Consider the following 14,138-nt stretch of genomic DNA (forward strand, 5'->3'; position numbering starts at 1 on the left):
CTGCTTTCTCTTTGTATGAACAGTTACATTCTGGTATGAGAGTTGGATTTTTTGTCTTAATTTCAGAATGATTATGGAATTAGGTTTTGAAGATAGCTCCTATTTTTAGGTGAGAAATTAGTATGATGGCTGTGAGGGTGTGACTTTTACAAGTTATTTTATAGCATGATTTGTTTATTCTTTGAAAGATGCAGAAGATGACTAGTACAGTTTAAATACCATGTTTGTCCAATAAATTTCTGTATTAAATCAGATGGAAAATCCCTCACTTATTTGTTAGTTCTAATTTTGGGCAAGATGGCTCTTGCCAGAAGTGCATTTAGAGCTAGCGAGTTTAAAAACACTTGAAAGTAGAGAGGACTCTCAAGGGTTTTCAGAAAGTGGTAATGTATAATGCAGTATATATAGCCTCAGTTTTCATAGAAGTAGATGCAGTTTTCCAGTAATAATGTTTCTTTAAAAGAAAAACATTTGATTATATCCAAAATGCCACTGCCATTGTTCTTCTGAATGCTTTATTTATAAAAACTAGACTATGATACCTTCATATCTTTTCTTCATGAATGTTTGTCTCCATACGCTGCTTTCAGTTTTTGTAAAGAAGTGTACATAAACTGTGCTTCGGTGGGAACAATTAAATAGAGATTTTTAGTCAGAACATCTACAGTTTAAAATGATGGATTAAACTTCTCAAGTGTAGAAATACAGCTTGCTTTTATTTACTCAACTGTAACTCCCAAAGAAATTGAAATTTCTAGTCTACCCCTTAGAAAAGCAAGAGAAGATGGAGGAAGATAGGAGGGTTAGGAAGCAACTAAACCATAAAGTGTTTCTGAAAAAGATGCATTAGTCACTGTCATGGATCAACTTGGAAGATTGCTGAGAAGAATGAGTTCCATACTTCAGAAGTTACACCAGAGGCTCAGTTGCCTGAAGCTTGATAGCTCTTTGAAGGAGAAGTCGGGCAACGGTACAGTGAGCACCGTGGTGAACCTGGGGGGATCTTGAATAGAGCCAGTGTTACCTGTGAGATGAAATGTTCAGCACTGCCTGTTGGCTCTCACTGAAGTTTGCGTGAAGATTATTTGATACCATTCAGATATAATTCAGAATTGATGGTGGACACTATGTGCATCATATTTTCCAATATACCAGACGTATAACCTTCTTCACTTTTTTTCCTATTTCTTGTACTGGCAAGTAAACAATTTAGAGGAAGTTGTACATGATTTAGGAAAAATTGTAGAAGAGAATAGTAGTATTGGGTTTGGGGACAGAATACTATCAGCTGATTTTTTTTCTCGATATTTTCTGTATGTCCTTTCTTTCTGAATGGTCAGAGGTACATTGGTTTCTCCATAGTACTTCGGCTAAGTTGAAGTGTTTTGGGGAGCTTAAGTCATGTAACAGAAATTGAGTGGATTAAGCATTGTAAGAGCAAATACAATGTTTTTCTGGGTGGGTGGGTTTGTTTGTTTTTCCCCTATTAAAATTGTATGCTTGCATGAAGGGAGAAAAGAAACACTAACAGGATGGTTAACAACATGCTTTGTTATCCTGTTCCACTGCAGAGCCTCTGTTACACTTAGTTATCTGTGGAGCAAAAGAGGTACTGGTGATATGAAAATAAATATATAGTGACCCTTTTTGTGAAGTACGCACACTGAAATGTTCCACTACATTCTTTCCCAAATACTGGTGTTTTTTCTTCCATTCCAGCTGTAAAATTGCTGTGGCTTAATTAACTACCTTTTGCTTTTTTGAAATGCTTAGAAGGGTCTGGCACCACATCTGCTATAGCTTACAGAGGCTGGAACTTGGGAATCACTAGTCCCTGTAACTGTCAGCTTGGGCTGGTGTGGGATTTGGTGCTGTACACATCTGTCTGTATGCATCCGAGGCTAAAAAGCTTTGTGTCCCCACTTGTTTGTTCCAGGATGGGGAAGGATTACAGTGTGAAAAGTGGAACTTCCGCATGTGTTGTGAAAGTTACGACAAAAGTGTTCGCTGTTGTTTCTGAACAAGCACAGTTGATTATTTCAGGGATTCTAATGTGAATTTTTATTTAAGTGCAACTGGTAAAGCACTGGTTATCATTGGCAGTTGGTATAACACACGAACACCCAGATGTATATTCCAAAACTTTGTCAGATATGTCTTAATAACATTTTTTTTTTCCATCTGTTTAAAGTACTATTTTCACATTACAGCCTTTGTTAGGATTTGAAAGCTCTTAATATTCATGTGTTGAATAATTCCTGAGAAAATCTGTTCAACACTTGAACCTTAACTGGAACATTTAGTACTTTCTCAAAATCTCTTTGCAAATCGTTTGTTTCTTTGGATGCAAAGGGCAGTAGAAAGGCTTATAAAAATCTTCTAGTAGCATTTGTGCTCTTACGCTGAGAACATTATTCCCCCCCCCTACACACACTCTTTCTGTGCAGGAGGGAACTCTGGTGACATCTGTTTAGCTGAGCGAGTATGCGCAGAATGCCATGCCAGCCAAGTCAGCTGAGGGAGTCTGTGCAAAGCAGATGAGGGTGCAGAACTTTGAACAGAGAAGCAGTGTCGCTGTGCAGAATGGAAAGGAGAAAAATGGGACTGCCCAGCAGCAAGAAGGAAGACGATTTGACGATTTTTAAAAAAACAAAACAAAAAAACCAACCTCATCTGTGGAAGTAATATTTTATGTGACATTCCATCCTGCAAAAATTCAGATGCTGAATACTATTAATTCACTTTCTTTTAAAACTGTTTGGGAACTGTGAATGAGAAACTATTAATGTGTAAAGTGATTTTGTTGTGTGAAGTTTTAATCCAGGATCTGACTTGTTAAAAAGTATTCAAGCATGCAAGTATTTTTAATTAGGAGTGGAGTGGTATGTCCATATCCTCTGCTGTTTGTAAGAACATTTCACCTTGTGCTTTGTTTTTCTCCTTAAAACACGGAGCCCCCCTTTCCTGTAAAAGGTGTAAGTTACTTGCTTTGGCATTAAAATCACTGGTAGAAGAATTGTGTGAACATTTTGGACATTGCTGCTTCTTGCAGTGCAAGCAGAGTATCTAAGGGATCCGTCACACCTGACACTGAGGTGGGATGTAACGTAACAGATGACCGAGCATCCCCAGGGTAGCTCAGGGGATGCTTTTCACTATTCCCGGTCATTCATTCAGGTATTCTGCTGAGATCTAACAGGTGCTGCCAAACACTGCTCCACAGACAACTTGTGCTAATATCTTTTCTCTTGTAATTTTCTTGATAACTTTATGTAGAACCAAATACTCTAGCTTTTTGTCCTTAATATCCTCCTTGCTGTAAGTGTGTATTTCTTTTTCAGTGGTAGCCTGATAGAGAAGTATTTTATTCCCTGGATATTAGCACGGTCAACAGTTCTGTTGTCAGTGATGTTTTTGAAAGGATCATCAGTGAAACAGAATTGTAGATGTATTTATGTCACCTCTGTTACCTGATGGTCTGCTTTGTGAAGTGGTCTAGTTAATTAAAGCACAAAAATTCTCTGAAGATGATCTCCACATCTATTTCCTGTGTGGATCCTTCTAGCAAGCAATGAACATCATCTCTGGATTCTATTATATTGTTGAGTAGACTAGATCATAATTATTACAGAAATAGGTAGCTGTGTCCAGTGCCAAAGTACACTTTACTGCTAGGGTCCTGAATGTCATCATTCAAATAGATTTTGAAATTCAAGGTTTCTTCAGCAATTTTACAGCTGCCATCTTTTGGAGTTGGAATATATATATATATATATATGTATACCTATTAATTTAAAATGCAGTTGGGCTGCTATATCATATGAACTGTGTTCATCTGGTGTTCTATAAGGTAACCTGTGTCCATTTTTTTAAATGCTTTTGATTATTTGTGCATTAAGAAATCAATTGTCTTCTGCTGCAATAATATGAGAGCGTTATTGCAATTTAGCATCAGTGGGTATTAGAATTATTGTTGTTACAATTTATTACAATTAAATATGAATAGCTATTGTAAGACAGTTGTCCTTTCCAATATAAATTTTGAAAGACGGCATTATAAGAATTTCTATAAAAATCCAAGTATTTTGAGTAGAGAAGCAAAATCCTAATCATTACATATGCAATCCAATTAGGAATGTTGTTGAAGGAAACGTGTCGTGTCATTTCAGTTGCCTGTAGCTGAAGCTTTTTTCCACAGTGATTTTAGCTACTTTTAGAGAAGATTTATTTGGGTTTTGTAGAATGGCCTTAAGGCATAAAGAATGCAAATTCTCTGTTACTACATATAACAACCAATTTGCTGCTGTGTCTTGGACCTCTGTGAATATATTCAATTACTCTAGAAACTCTATATATTTTTTAATTGTAAGAATTAAGACAAGAAACATAATACATTTGGTAATAGGTAGACACTCTCCTGCACAAATATATATACTTTCGGAGAATAATTACTAGAGCTATTTTGTTGGCTTTAATTGCTAATAATCTTTTTCCTGCCCTGTCTCCCTTCTTAGGCCCCTCCAGGATTAGTAAGAAAAGGTTCTCTGCCACTCAGTGACACAGCTTCTGTGAGCTCTTTACGGAGGATGAAGCGCAAAGCACCCTCACCACCCTCTAGAACACCAGAAGATCAAAGTGAAAGCAGTAATGAGACTGGTAATCTTTTTATACTCTTTAATTGGGAGGCAACAGAAAATATGGCAATTTGGCTAAACATGAAAGAAATACCACCCTATGAGATAAGGACTTTAAAAATTGTGTATGCCAAACATCTTCAGATTATAGGGATTGGTAATGCTACTTTGAGGTTGGTTCATGTTGTGTGAAAAAGGCAAGTTTTAGGGCATGAAGATCAGGAAATAAAAAATAATATAAAGCTAGCTATAGTTAGAGGGGAATTAATAGGATACGGAATGAGAAGAATAATATAGAGGAAGGGTTTTATATAATTATTTTATAATTCCTCTGTTTGATCAAAAACTCATTTCTCTCAGGTTGAAAAGTACCTAACAGTTGATATTAAAAATATCTGAGAAATGTGTCAAGCAGTGGTTGCTTAAGAGAAGGTATATTTCTTGAGGAACTCCCCAGTCAGTCAGATCACAACATTTTATCTGGATTTTTCACTGGTGTAGAAATTGAGAGGTAATACTTCTCACAAAAAAGCTTATTACTTGACTTTTTGCAGTAACAGAGTCAACAGAATCAACCCCTGCTAAAGTGGAAGAAAGAGCCACTGAAATGCTGTCTGAAACAGGTTGGTTTTTTTTCCAAATACATTGGTAAAATCTGCTTCATAGTAAACTGCCATAAATTCATAGTAATAAATTATTATACTGTAGGTGTGTCTTAAGTATAGGACTGATTTTAGTGACTCAAATCAATTACCTTTTCCACTGAAGTACAAATAAAGCTTTCTAAAATACAGATATTTTATCTTCACTGTCTACAGAAACATGTACAATATATTTTCTATTGTTTTCTGTGCTTCACATTTTAAGAAACTAAACAATATCCCTGTTTCCCTCTTTCCCCCCAATGAGACGAGGCAAGAACAAGCTTGAACTTCAGTGGCTTTCGTATGTCTTATAACAGACCTTTCAAAAGCCAAAGCCCAGTCTTGTTTTCAGAACCCACTTTTGTGCTGCCCTTGACCTGCATAACTTAGGGGTAGCAGCAAATCTGTGCCTGGTTGCATTGGAACAGCCTTTGAAACATAAGTTGTAAATATAAACATAAATAGTATGCGTGAATATTGGTTATAATTTAAGTGACTTATTGGGTGCTACGGAAAAAATGTAGTATATAAATGTATAGCTGTTTAAAATAAAATACAGTTCTATAGCTGCTGAACGCTACTTCTTATTTTAAAGTCCTAAAGTTCTCCTGTTTGTACTGTTAAGTACTGCTGTTGGTAAGTTTCTGACTGTAGGGTTCAGATACAAGATACAACATCTAGGAGTCTTAAAATTTGCAAAAGCTTTTAGAATAATCAGTACCAGTGTAGTCTGGAAAAATCACTCGTCAGTGTATTTCACTAAGGATGAGGAACATAAAAAACTAATCACATGGAATGTCATGAGCAGTGTATGAGGCTAAACACACAGTTACTCTGCTAGTTGACAGAAACTCTAAAACATTAGTTTTCCAGGTAGTTAATTGGAGATGCCAGTCAAATTGGTTGGAATGGTAAAAGCAAACAAGCAAATGCACCCCAAGAATAGAACATGTCATCTGCTACCTTAGATCTCTGGCAAAGGGGAAAAAAAAACCACAAAGATCTGTAATAAGTAGATTTGGTCTCAATTTGTGTGTAGGGCAACTTATGTAAATTGCCAGAAAAGACTTTTAATACAAACAATAATGAGAAAAGTCTTTGGAAGAATAAAATATTCTTAATAGATAGGAAGTATTAACCTACATTGTGCAGTCTGATGTTCAAGATATGATGAAGACATTAACTTTTCCTAGTTGTTGTAGCAGATGAAGAAGGGTAGTCACTTCTAATTCTAAGTGAATCATTCTTAATGATATTTATTAGTGCTTAATTTTCTGTGTTGAAAACTGTGTTCTTTTCCATGTGATGGGTCTAAGATGAAAAGCAAAGTTACCGTGCTATGATTTAATATCAAGCTTTTTTTTTCTTGACCTTGTTTCTATCTTAAGATTGTAGATTGATAGAATTCCTGCATTTCCCATCACTGTAATGTCTTGAGTATTGCGTAGATAAAAGCTCTGAAAAGCGTAGGTAAAAGCTCTGAGCTTCATAGAAATACCTCATTCACTTTTCTGTAGATTTAGTAACATCTGCTTGAGGTATTTAATTTTTGTGATTAAATATTTTAATCTGTAATGGAAAGAAATAGAAAAAAAATAATCATCCTTACTGGGTTTAGAACAGTCTGTGTTGAGCCCTGGGATTTATCTCTGTGGTTAGTGACAGTTTTCATTCTGTAGTTCTGCTTGCGATGTTGTCTTGCATTCTTGCAATGTCCTTTGTTGACCATGTCATGCAGTGTGGTTTTTCTCAGTGTAGAGAGATGTCACATAACACAGACTCATTGTCCTGTCCCGTTCCACCTCCCCCACCCCCGGGATGCTGCTGCTCTCTGGTGGCATCTCTGAAACCATCCAGAGGCCTGTTTATAAAGTGTCCTCTTAGCAAAGTCTATCATGCTTTGAGAGCCGGTATTCACCGGCAGCAAAATCAATTTCACTATACTTGTCTTATTCCTAGTCTGAAAATTATGCATCAAACTTGGGCACTGTTTTCTATAGATAAGGTAAAATATTTCAGTATGTATGTAATTGTTAAATTGGACATAATTTTAACATTACATGTTAATGTATTTCCTTCCATTTGGATTAATACTGCTTTGAGTATCAGGCTTCTAGAAGCACGAAGTTTTTGGTCAGCTGTGATTGGCATTCCCAAAGCAATTCTGTTATGCATTGCTCCTTTAGCAAATAAGTAAATAAATTTTTAAGCTGTGAATATAGTGCTACCTTCTGCCCTATAATGAACCATTACAATCATTCAATAAATATTTGGTGTCTTAGTAATTCATAACTAGTAGAGCCATGTACATTAATTGGAACTATGCTATGTACTTTTGAATAGGCAACATTTCCATTGTGAAAACAGACTGTACCTTGACAAAAGTGATTTGAAGGCATACATCAACTAGAATAAACATTGAAAGAGAATTAATTTGAACATTTGGGATTATAAACAACAATTTATCCTCAATTATGATTTTTGTTCCCCTTCCCAAAGCTTAATTAATGTTCAGTCTTTTTTTTTTTCCTAGGGAAAAGGGTGAAATGAATTAAAAATCTGTAGCTTTTTTCTTTTCAATAACTTCCCATTAAATAAATCCCTTGATATCATCATCGTGGTTACAGAATCTCCTTAAAACCTTTTTAAGGAGTATAGGGCAGCGTAAAAATCCTGACAGATTTACATGATGTAGTCAGGCTTTTTGGCTTTGGTATTTACAAGCATAAAGACTCAGAAAGCAGTGTCAGCCTATTGTCTGTCGTGCAGAGTATTCTTACTGACTCAAAGGACACTTGCAGTTGGCTTATCAGTCATAAGTCATTTCTTCACAGTGTTGCCCTGTAGGTTTTAACAACGTTCTTTTATAACTATTTGAAACTCAGTAGCTAATGTTCATGAAGGATAAATTACACACAGACAAAAATATAGCTTATATTCTATATGTATTTACATATAGAGTGTATAGGCAATTAGGGTGCAATATGTAGCCAGTGTTGCCCTAAGGAATTCCTAGTGACATGTTGCTTATAAAAACTCTACATGGGGGGGTTTAGAAACAAGTCAAAAGATCTGAACTGTTCCTCTTGGTGATGTAAATGAAGAATGGCTGTTACACGTTGTTTATGTATCAAAGTCATTCACACTTTTTCTGCAGTAGCACTGGTGGCCCAGGTCTGGTAGTAACAGTCACAGATTAAAAACCGCTAGTTGAAACTAATCCTAAGCAAGTTTGGTGTTCTGCTGATAAATACAGTAGAGCACTGTTTACAAAGTGTGAGATTTGTTTGTTTGGAATCATACATTTGTAGTTCAGGTTAGTCTAGTCCAAGCTTGGAAGTGTTTCTAGCACAGAAAGGGTGGACTTTTGTGTAGGAGGAAAGTCAGCAGTGTTTCCTACCAACCCAAGCTAACTTCCCATCCCATCAGTATAGGAGTAGAAACTTAGTGTACAACTTAGTCATTATATTTCTCCAGAGGAAAAGTGACAGAGATGACTGCAGTGGCTGGGCACAAAGCCATAGCTACATAGCAATGTTTCTGTTTGTCTCATCAGAAGGCCTGACTGTGCTTTGTTGTATAATTCAGGTTTCCACAGAGTATTAGACTGAAGGTCTTAGTCTTCGTTCCTCTGGCTGTTGGTGGCTCAGGCTCATGGCATCTGTGGGATGGAGATACCGCAAGGCCACTTGTCAACTGTAATAGTGTTCACTCATTTTCAAGAATAGTAGTTGTCATCTGTGTAAATGATGTGATCTTGAAAGTCAGTTACAGATCGTGCAATAGTCTCAGCAGATTTGATGTTTGCCAGCATTCGATCACTAAAATCCTTTCCAAAGTATTAGGCAGCTTGTATGATTTTACCCCAAATGGAGATTGAGGGGGGAGGTGGAAGGAAGAGAAGGACCTTACTTGAGGAATCTCTTTGCTATCAGCATGGCATATTTGTATGCGTGTGTTTAAGTGGCATGGAAAGAGTTCATCTGCACCATTCTGCAGTCTTGCTCCTTTTTCTGTGGGCATCTAGATCACCTCTGCATTCAGCACTGTGACACGTGTTGATCATGTTGCTGAATCTGCAACTGCCACGCATTAGTACTAGAGAGCAATATAAAAAACTAACTAGAATTAAATAGTAAAATGTTTAGCTTTTGTATTTGTTCTGCAACTGTATTACTGAACTCTATACTAATGACCCTACGGGAAAAAGCAAAATTTCTATTCTTAATTGAGGCTTTCTCCAAGTCTCATAGAGTTCTCTGCTATATTTCTATAACAGTACTTCTGTAGACATATGCTTACTTCAAGGTGGTATTTTGTTATCATTCTTTGCCTTTGTGTAAGGTTGTTTCACACTTTGAAATTTATTGATACAACTTTTACTGAAGAGTCTAAAACGCCAATTGCGTGTACCTAATAGGTATTGGTGCATGCGAAGCTAACAGGAATACCTTCTTCAGGTCAGGCATAGTCCACTGCTTATATGGCTCTGTTTTCAGTAACTTTCCATGGCACCACATTTTACTATATAGATGGAATTATGTGGTGTTCTTGGTGTTGTAGAATGCAAGTTGCAAAGCCAAGAGATAAATTGTATGGTGCACTTACTAATATTTGAAATATGTGAATCAACATCTTGTTATAGGAAGATTCCTGGCATGAAAGTAAAGACAGAGACAGTTAGTGTCTCTGGAAAAATAAGTGGGTTTATTAGTCTAACTGTAGGTACACTGGCTTATATGTGTCCTAAACCAGTTAACTAAACCTTTGTAACTATGCTTTGGCTGAAAAATTTGTTATTTTAATAGATTAACATGTATTTTTTTTATTTTTTTTGTGTACTTCTACTGTAACACAGGGCAGTGCACAAGACACATCTAACTATGTTTTAATACCCTTGGGATGATTGTGAGAAAATTTTGATATTGGTGAGCAGTCTTGTTCAAAACATGGACTACGCTGAGATTTGGTCTCTAACATACTCTGATCTAATGGAATCATTTATTCTAAGCCTCATTAGAGAGGCAATGGAAATTGTAAAAACTCTTGGGAAAATAAACTCTCTACCTCCATGAAATTTGGGCTTATGACATTGTTAAATATATTTTGATCTATACTAATTCAGTGCTTGGATTAAACAAAAGACAACATTATGCAGTAGTTACAGATGCAGAAACAGATGGACAGTAGCATGGCGATAAGCATATTTTCATGTAAAAAGAGAATTGGAAAGAACTAGAAAATACTGTGAAATTAAAACTGAATGAGTCCTTACCACCCCAACCCCTGAATTATGAAAAGTCTCAATTTTCCTTCTTCAAACTACTTAGTCTGACTTCACAGTCCCTTTGTATCTACACCCTGAACTGATATTTGTGGGTTGGTGGTTTTTTCTTTCTTTCTTTCGTTCTCTGAGTGTAGGTGTAAGGACCACAGAATACAGCCTGGAAGAAATTGATGAAAAGGAAGAGATGAGTGTGCAACAGGGAGAGGAAAGTGAAAGTACGGATACCTCTCTCAGGACAGGAGAGGTTACTGCAGCCTTCAGCTTTACTGAGGTACAATTGGAAACTGAAAAAAATGATCCTGCTTCATCAGCTCTTGTTCCTGGCACTGTTTCTGTAGACAACTCACAAAGCTTCAAGGAAGAAAAACAAGAAAATATGAGCACAGATGGCAAGTAAGTACGCTTTGTGACAAAGAAAGGAGCACTGGGGAGGGAATGGGGGAGGCAAATAAAATATAGAGTGCTGTTTCATTGTGGAGCACAGAATAGAGAATTGTGAGAGAGGAATGAGCTTAATATGCTTAACTTTCATTGTAGCACTCTTCTGGACACAGTAATTCATGAAGCCTTTCAACAAAAATGACAGTGTTCTGCTGGGTATTCTGTTTAAGCCTTCCTTTCCTTACTACTAAAACATCCAGATCCCAGAAAAGCTGAACCCATCTCTAAAGTTTCCAACATAATTACTAGAGCAGTGCAGTGTGCTGGGGGGGAAGTGGGGGAGAAGAGGGGCGGGAAATGTGATTTGGTTAATTTAAAGAAAATTTACAAGATCATTCTTACAGTTGGGGGGAAAACAGGTATATTGGTCATTTAGGTTCTTCTAGGCATGCTTCTATTGTTTATCTGTTACCTGTTTTTCTACAATTTGATTTGCTTTCTTAATATGTTAGCCAGTTGTCTTGACCTGTCTTGATCTGTCTGCTCTCAGGACAAACAAGAATTAACACATTACTTTCCTTAACCACTCATTTTCCCTTCTGGTGATGTTGTAACTTTGCCCTTCAGCATGTTTGTTAAACTACCTGACTCAGCAGGTTCCCAACATGAGTTAGTGCCTGCTTGAAATGAATGTTGATTGTCCAGAGAAGTCCCACTGCGTTAATGTAATTCACTATTTCTGTTTTTCCTTGGGGCAACTGAACTGGCTACTGTTCCTAATTTAAATTGAAAGAACTGTTTGAGTTACTGTACCGAGGCCAAAATGCGTGAATGCTATAGTAGCCAAGAACTTTGAAGGTAACACAGAGAGCTTTGACTTGTATTTCTAGGGTCTTTTTGTGAGTTCAGTGCCAAGTGGGGCTTTGCAAAAATCTTTGATGTTCTGTCCTGAGAAATACTGCACAAATTGCTTGGGTGTGTCTGCTCTGTGAGGAACTAAGCTGGTGGATCTGCCAAATGTTATTTTTAAGTTCTTGCAGATTATCGAGACCTGAATTATTGGGCCAGTTTGGCCAGTTGTCCAGGGGATACTTCCTCACTCCCACCCTGCAACTAACTTGTATAGGCCTTTTGTTGCCTATAATACTGCTGAGCATCACCTACCTATGCACTGTGCTGTAACTTCAGAGTTTGGAAATCCTTTTCTTCATGAAATACTACAGTGTTGAAAATGAGGAGTAGGGTTTCTCTGGCATTGTTTCTGGAAATCTGGTAATTCAAATTTAACATAAGATCTAGTGACTTTGAAGATGTTTTTTAATCAAACCTGGGGTATGTATAGTATTCCAGTCAAAAGGTCTGATTCCTGTAATACTCTGACATTTGGCGACTTTCTTTTTCGTTTGTTTTTAAACAGTTCAGCCTGTTGCCAGTACTTGTCATTCAGTCCCTCAGCTGTGTTCAAGGGAATGGAGATAAGCAAGAGTACAGAGGGGGGCAGGACTGAGCTTTAATGTTCTTCCAACAAAAATTTTGAGTGTGTATGCTTCTGTTTAGTGGTTATTGGACACTTACAGCATGTTTTGGACTGTGCAGGCAACATGAGGATGGATGCTTATTGAGGAATTTATCATTTTAAATTACTCAAAACAGATGTTTCAGCTCACAGCAGTGGTTCCTGATAACTAATGCATTTGATGTGGCAAATGAAATTGAATCTTCATAATGCCAGTCGTAGTAGTACAGAAAATAAAAGTATATCAAACATATAGAAGTTTGAAGTTCTAATATTTTTAAAAGAAAAAATGAAGTATTTAAAAAGAGAAATTTAAACTATTTTGGCCTTTTTCATTTGCCTTTTGAAGTCAGATACTTAATATTTCCTGAAAAGAGATGAGTGTTTTTCAGCATTTGTGCAGTTCTTTTGTCCCCTCTGATCAGAGGCAGACATTGTATGCATTGGCAAAATGTTTAGTATGCAAGTAACATATTTTATGCATATTTATTTGTTGTTCTCAAGACATTTCTTGCAAGGAACAGAAAGTTTTTCATTACTATTTTGAAAAGTTTATACTGCACAGTTCATATGCAGTCAGCATCTCATGCGACTTCTTGCATATTATGTTGGAAACAAAATTAAAGACAGATTCTAAATATTGGGGGTGTCATAAGACTTCGTGCTAAGAACATCATTAAATGAAAGATAAAGCATTACCTTAGTGGCTTCACTAAAACTTGAGTTGTTACTGGAAAGGGGCTTGTTAAAAGTGAATGAGTAAAGAAAAGGAGAGGAAGAAGGGAAAGGAAATCTGATCGTGTTACACAGAAGAAAGTGAAGCTGCATATCATTTCAGTGAAATATCATAGCAGCATTTCCTCTCATTTAAAATAAATAAATAAACGATTCTGTTGAGTACTCCAATGTTTGGCAGAGTGATTCTATTTTGTCCATCTGTGTTTGGAGAATATTGCCAGTTCTCTTGCATCTTTTCTTCTGTTTACTGAAATGAATGATACCAGCATATTTAATGTATTGTGCTTTGCAGAGAACTACAGACTAAGATAAGCAGTGAGCAAGCTGCATTTGAGAAAGACAGGAAGCTTAAAATTTTGGATCAGAATAAAAATCATGGTGAGTAGTTCCCACTCATTTTTAATACTTCAAACAAGTTTGAAGAAAACTCTTCTATTCCTTTGAAAACAATCATAATACCATCATATTTGAATTGCTATCATCGGATTATTTTCTTTATATTTCCTCTAGCTCTGGTGTATCCTCTTTGAGACGAGGTTACAAAAATTGGCTGCAGGTTTTTTTTATTTTTTATTCCTCCAGCAGTAGTCAAAACTGCACTGTTGTAGGGCAGTGTGGGTGGAGTATTGGTTAGGAGAGGGAAGGAGGTTTTAGTGTTTTCCAATTGTCCCCTTGTACAAATATGCGAGGTAGAGTTAACAAGTAACATTTTTAATGTTAAAACCATAGAACAGACGAAAACATAGAACTACAAAGATGGAACTAAATAAAAATCGGATCTAACTTAATACTGAATAGACTTAGAGCTCAGGTCACTGATACCTGTATAATCAACTGGAAGTTGTTAGCACTTTTAAAATGAGTCTAGAATAGATTTTTAAAGGTCATGCATGACAGTATGAACAGAAGCCTGTTAACTTCCTTACTTAGTTACATGT

The 14,138-nt window shown here is 36.5% G+C and overlaps 1 protein-coding gene across 6 annotated transcripts in view; it reads left to right on the forward strand.

The window, feature by feature from the left end:
* Positions 1–14,138, forward strand: part of COBLL1 (cordon-bleu WH2 repeat protein like 1) — an 81,131-nt gene that overhangs the window by 58,885 nt on the left and 8,108 nt on the right. For 3 of the 6 annotated variants that reach the window (XM_040561288.1, XM_040561285.1, XM_040561290.1), the window contains exons 8-11: positions 4,515–4,656; positions 5,189–5,257; positions 10,691–10,958; positions 13,493–13,578. In XM_040561288.1, the coding sequence (XP_040417222.1) occupies positions 4,515–4,656; positions 5,189–5,257; positions 10,691–10,958; positions 13,493–13,578 (565 nt within the window). The remainder of the gene's footprint in view (positions 1–4,514; positions 4,657–5,188; positions 5,258–10,690; positions 10,959–13,492; positions 13,579–14,138) is intronic. The other 3 variants (XM_040561289.1, XM_040561286.1, XM_040561287.1) reach the window with 2 other exon arrangements.

The sequence above is a fragment of the Cygnus olor genome, chromosome 6, assembly GCF_009769625.2.
Source record: "Cygnus olor isolate bCygOlo1 chromosome 6, bCygOlo1.pri.v2, whole genome shotgun sequence".
In the NCBI taxonomy this organism is placed as follows: domain Eukaryota; kingdom Metazoa; phylum Chordata; class Aves; order Anseriformes; family Anatidae; genus Cygnus; species Cygnus olor.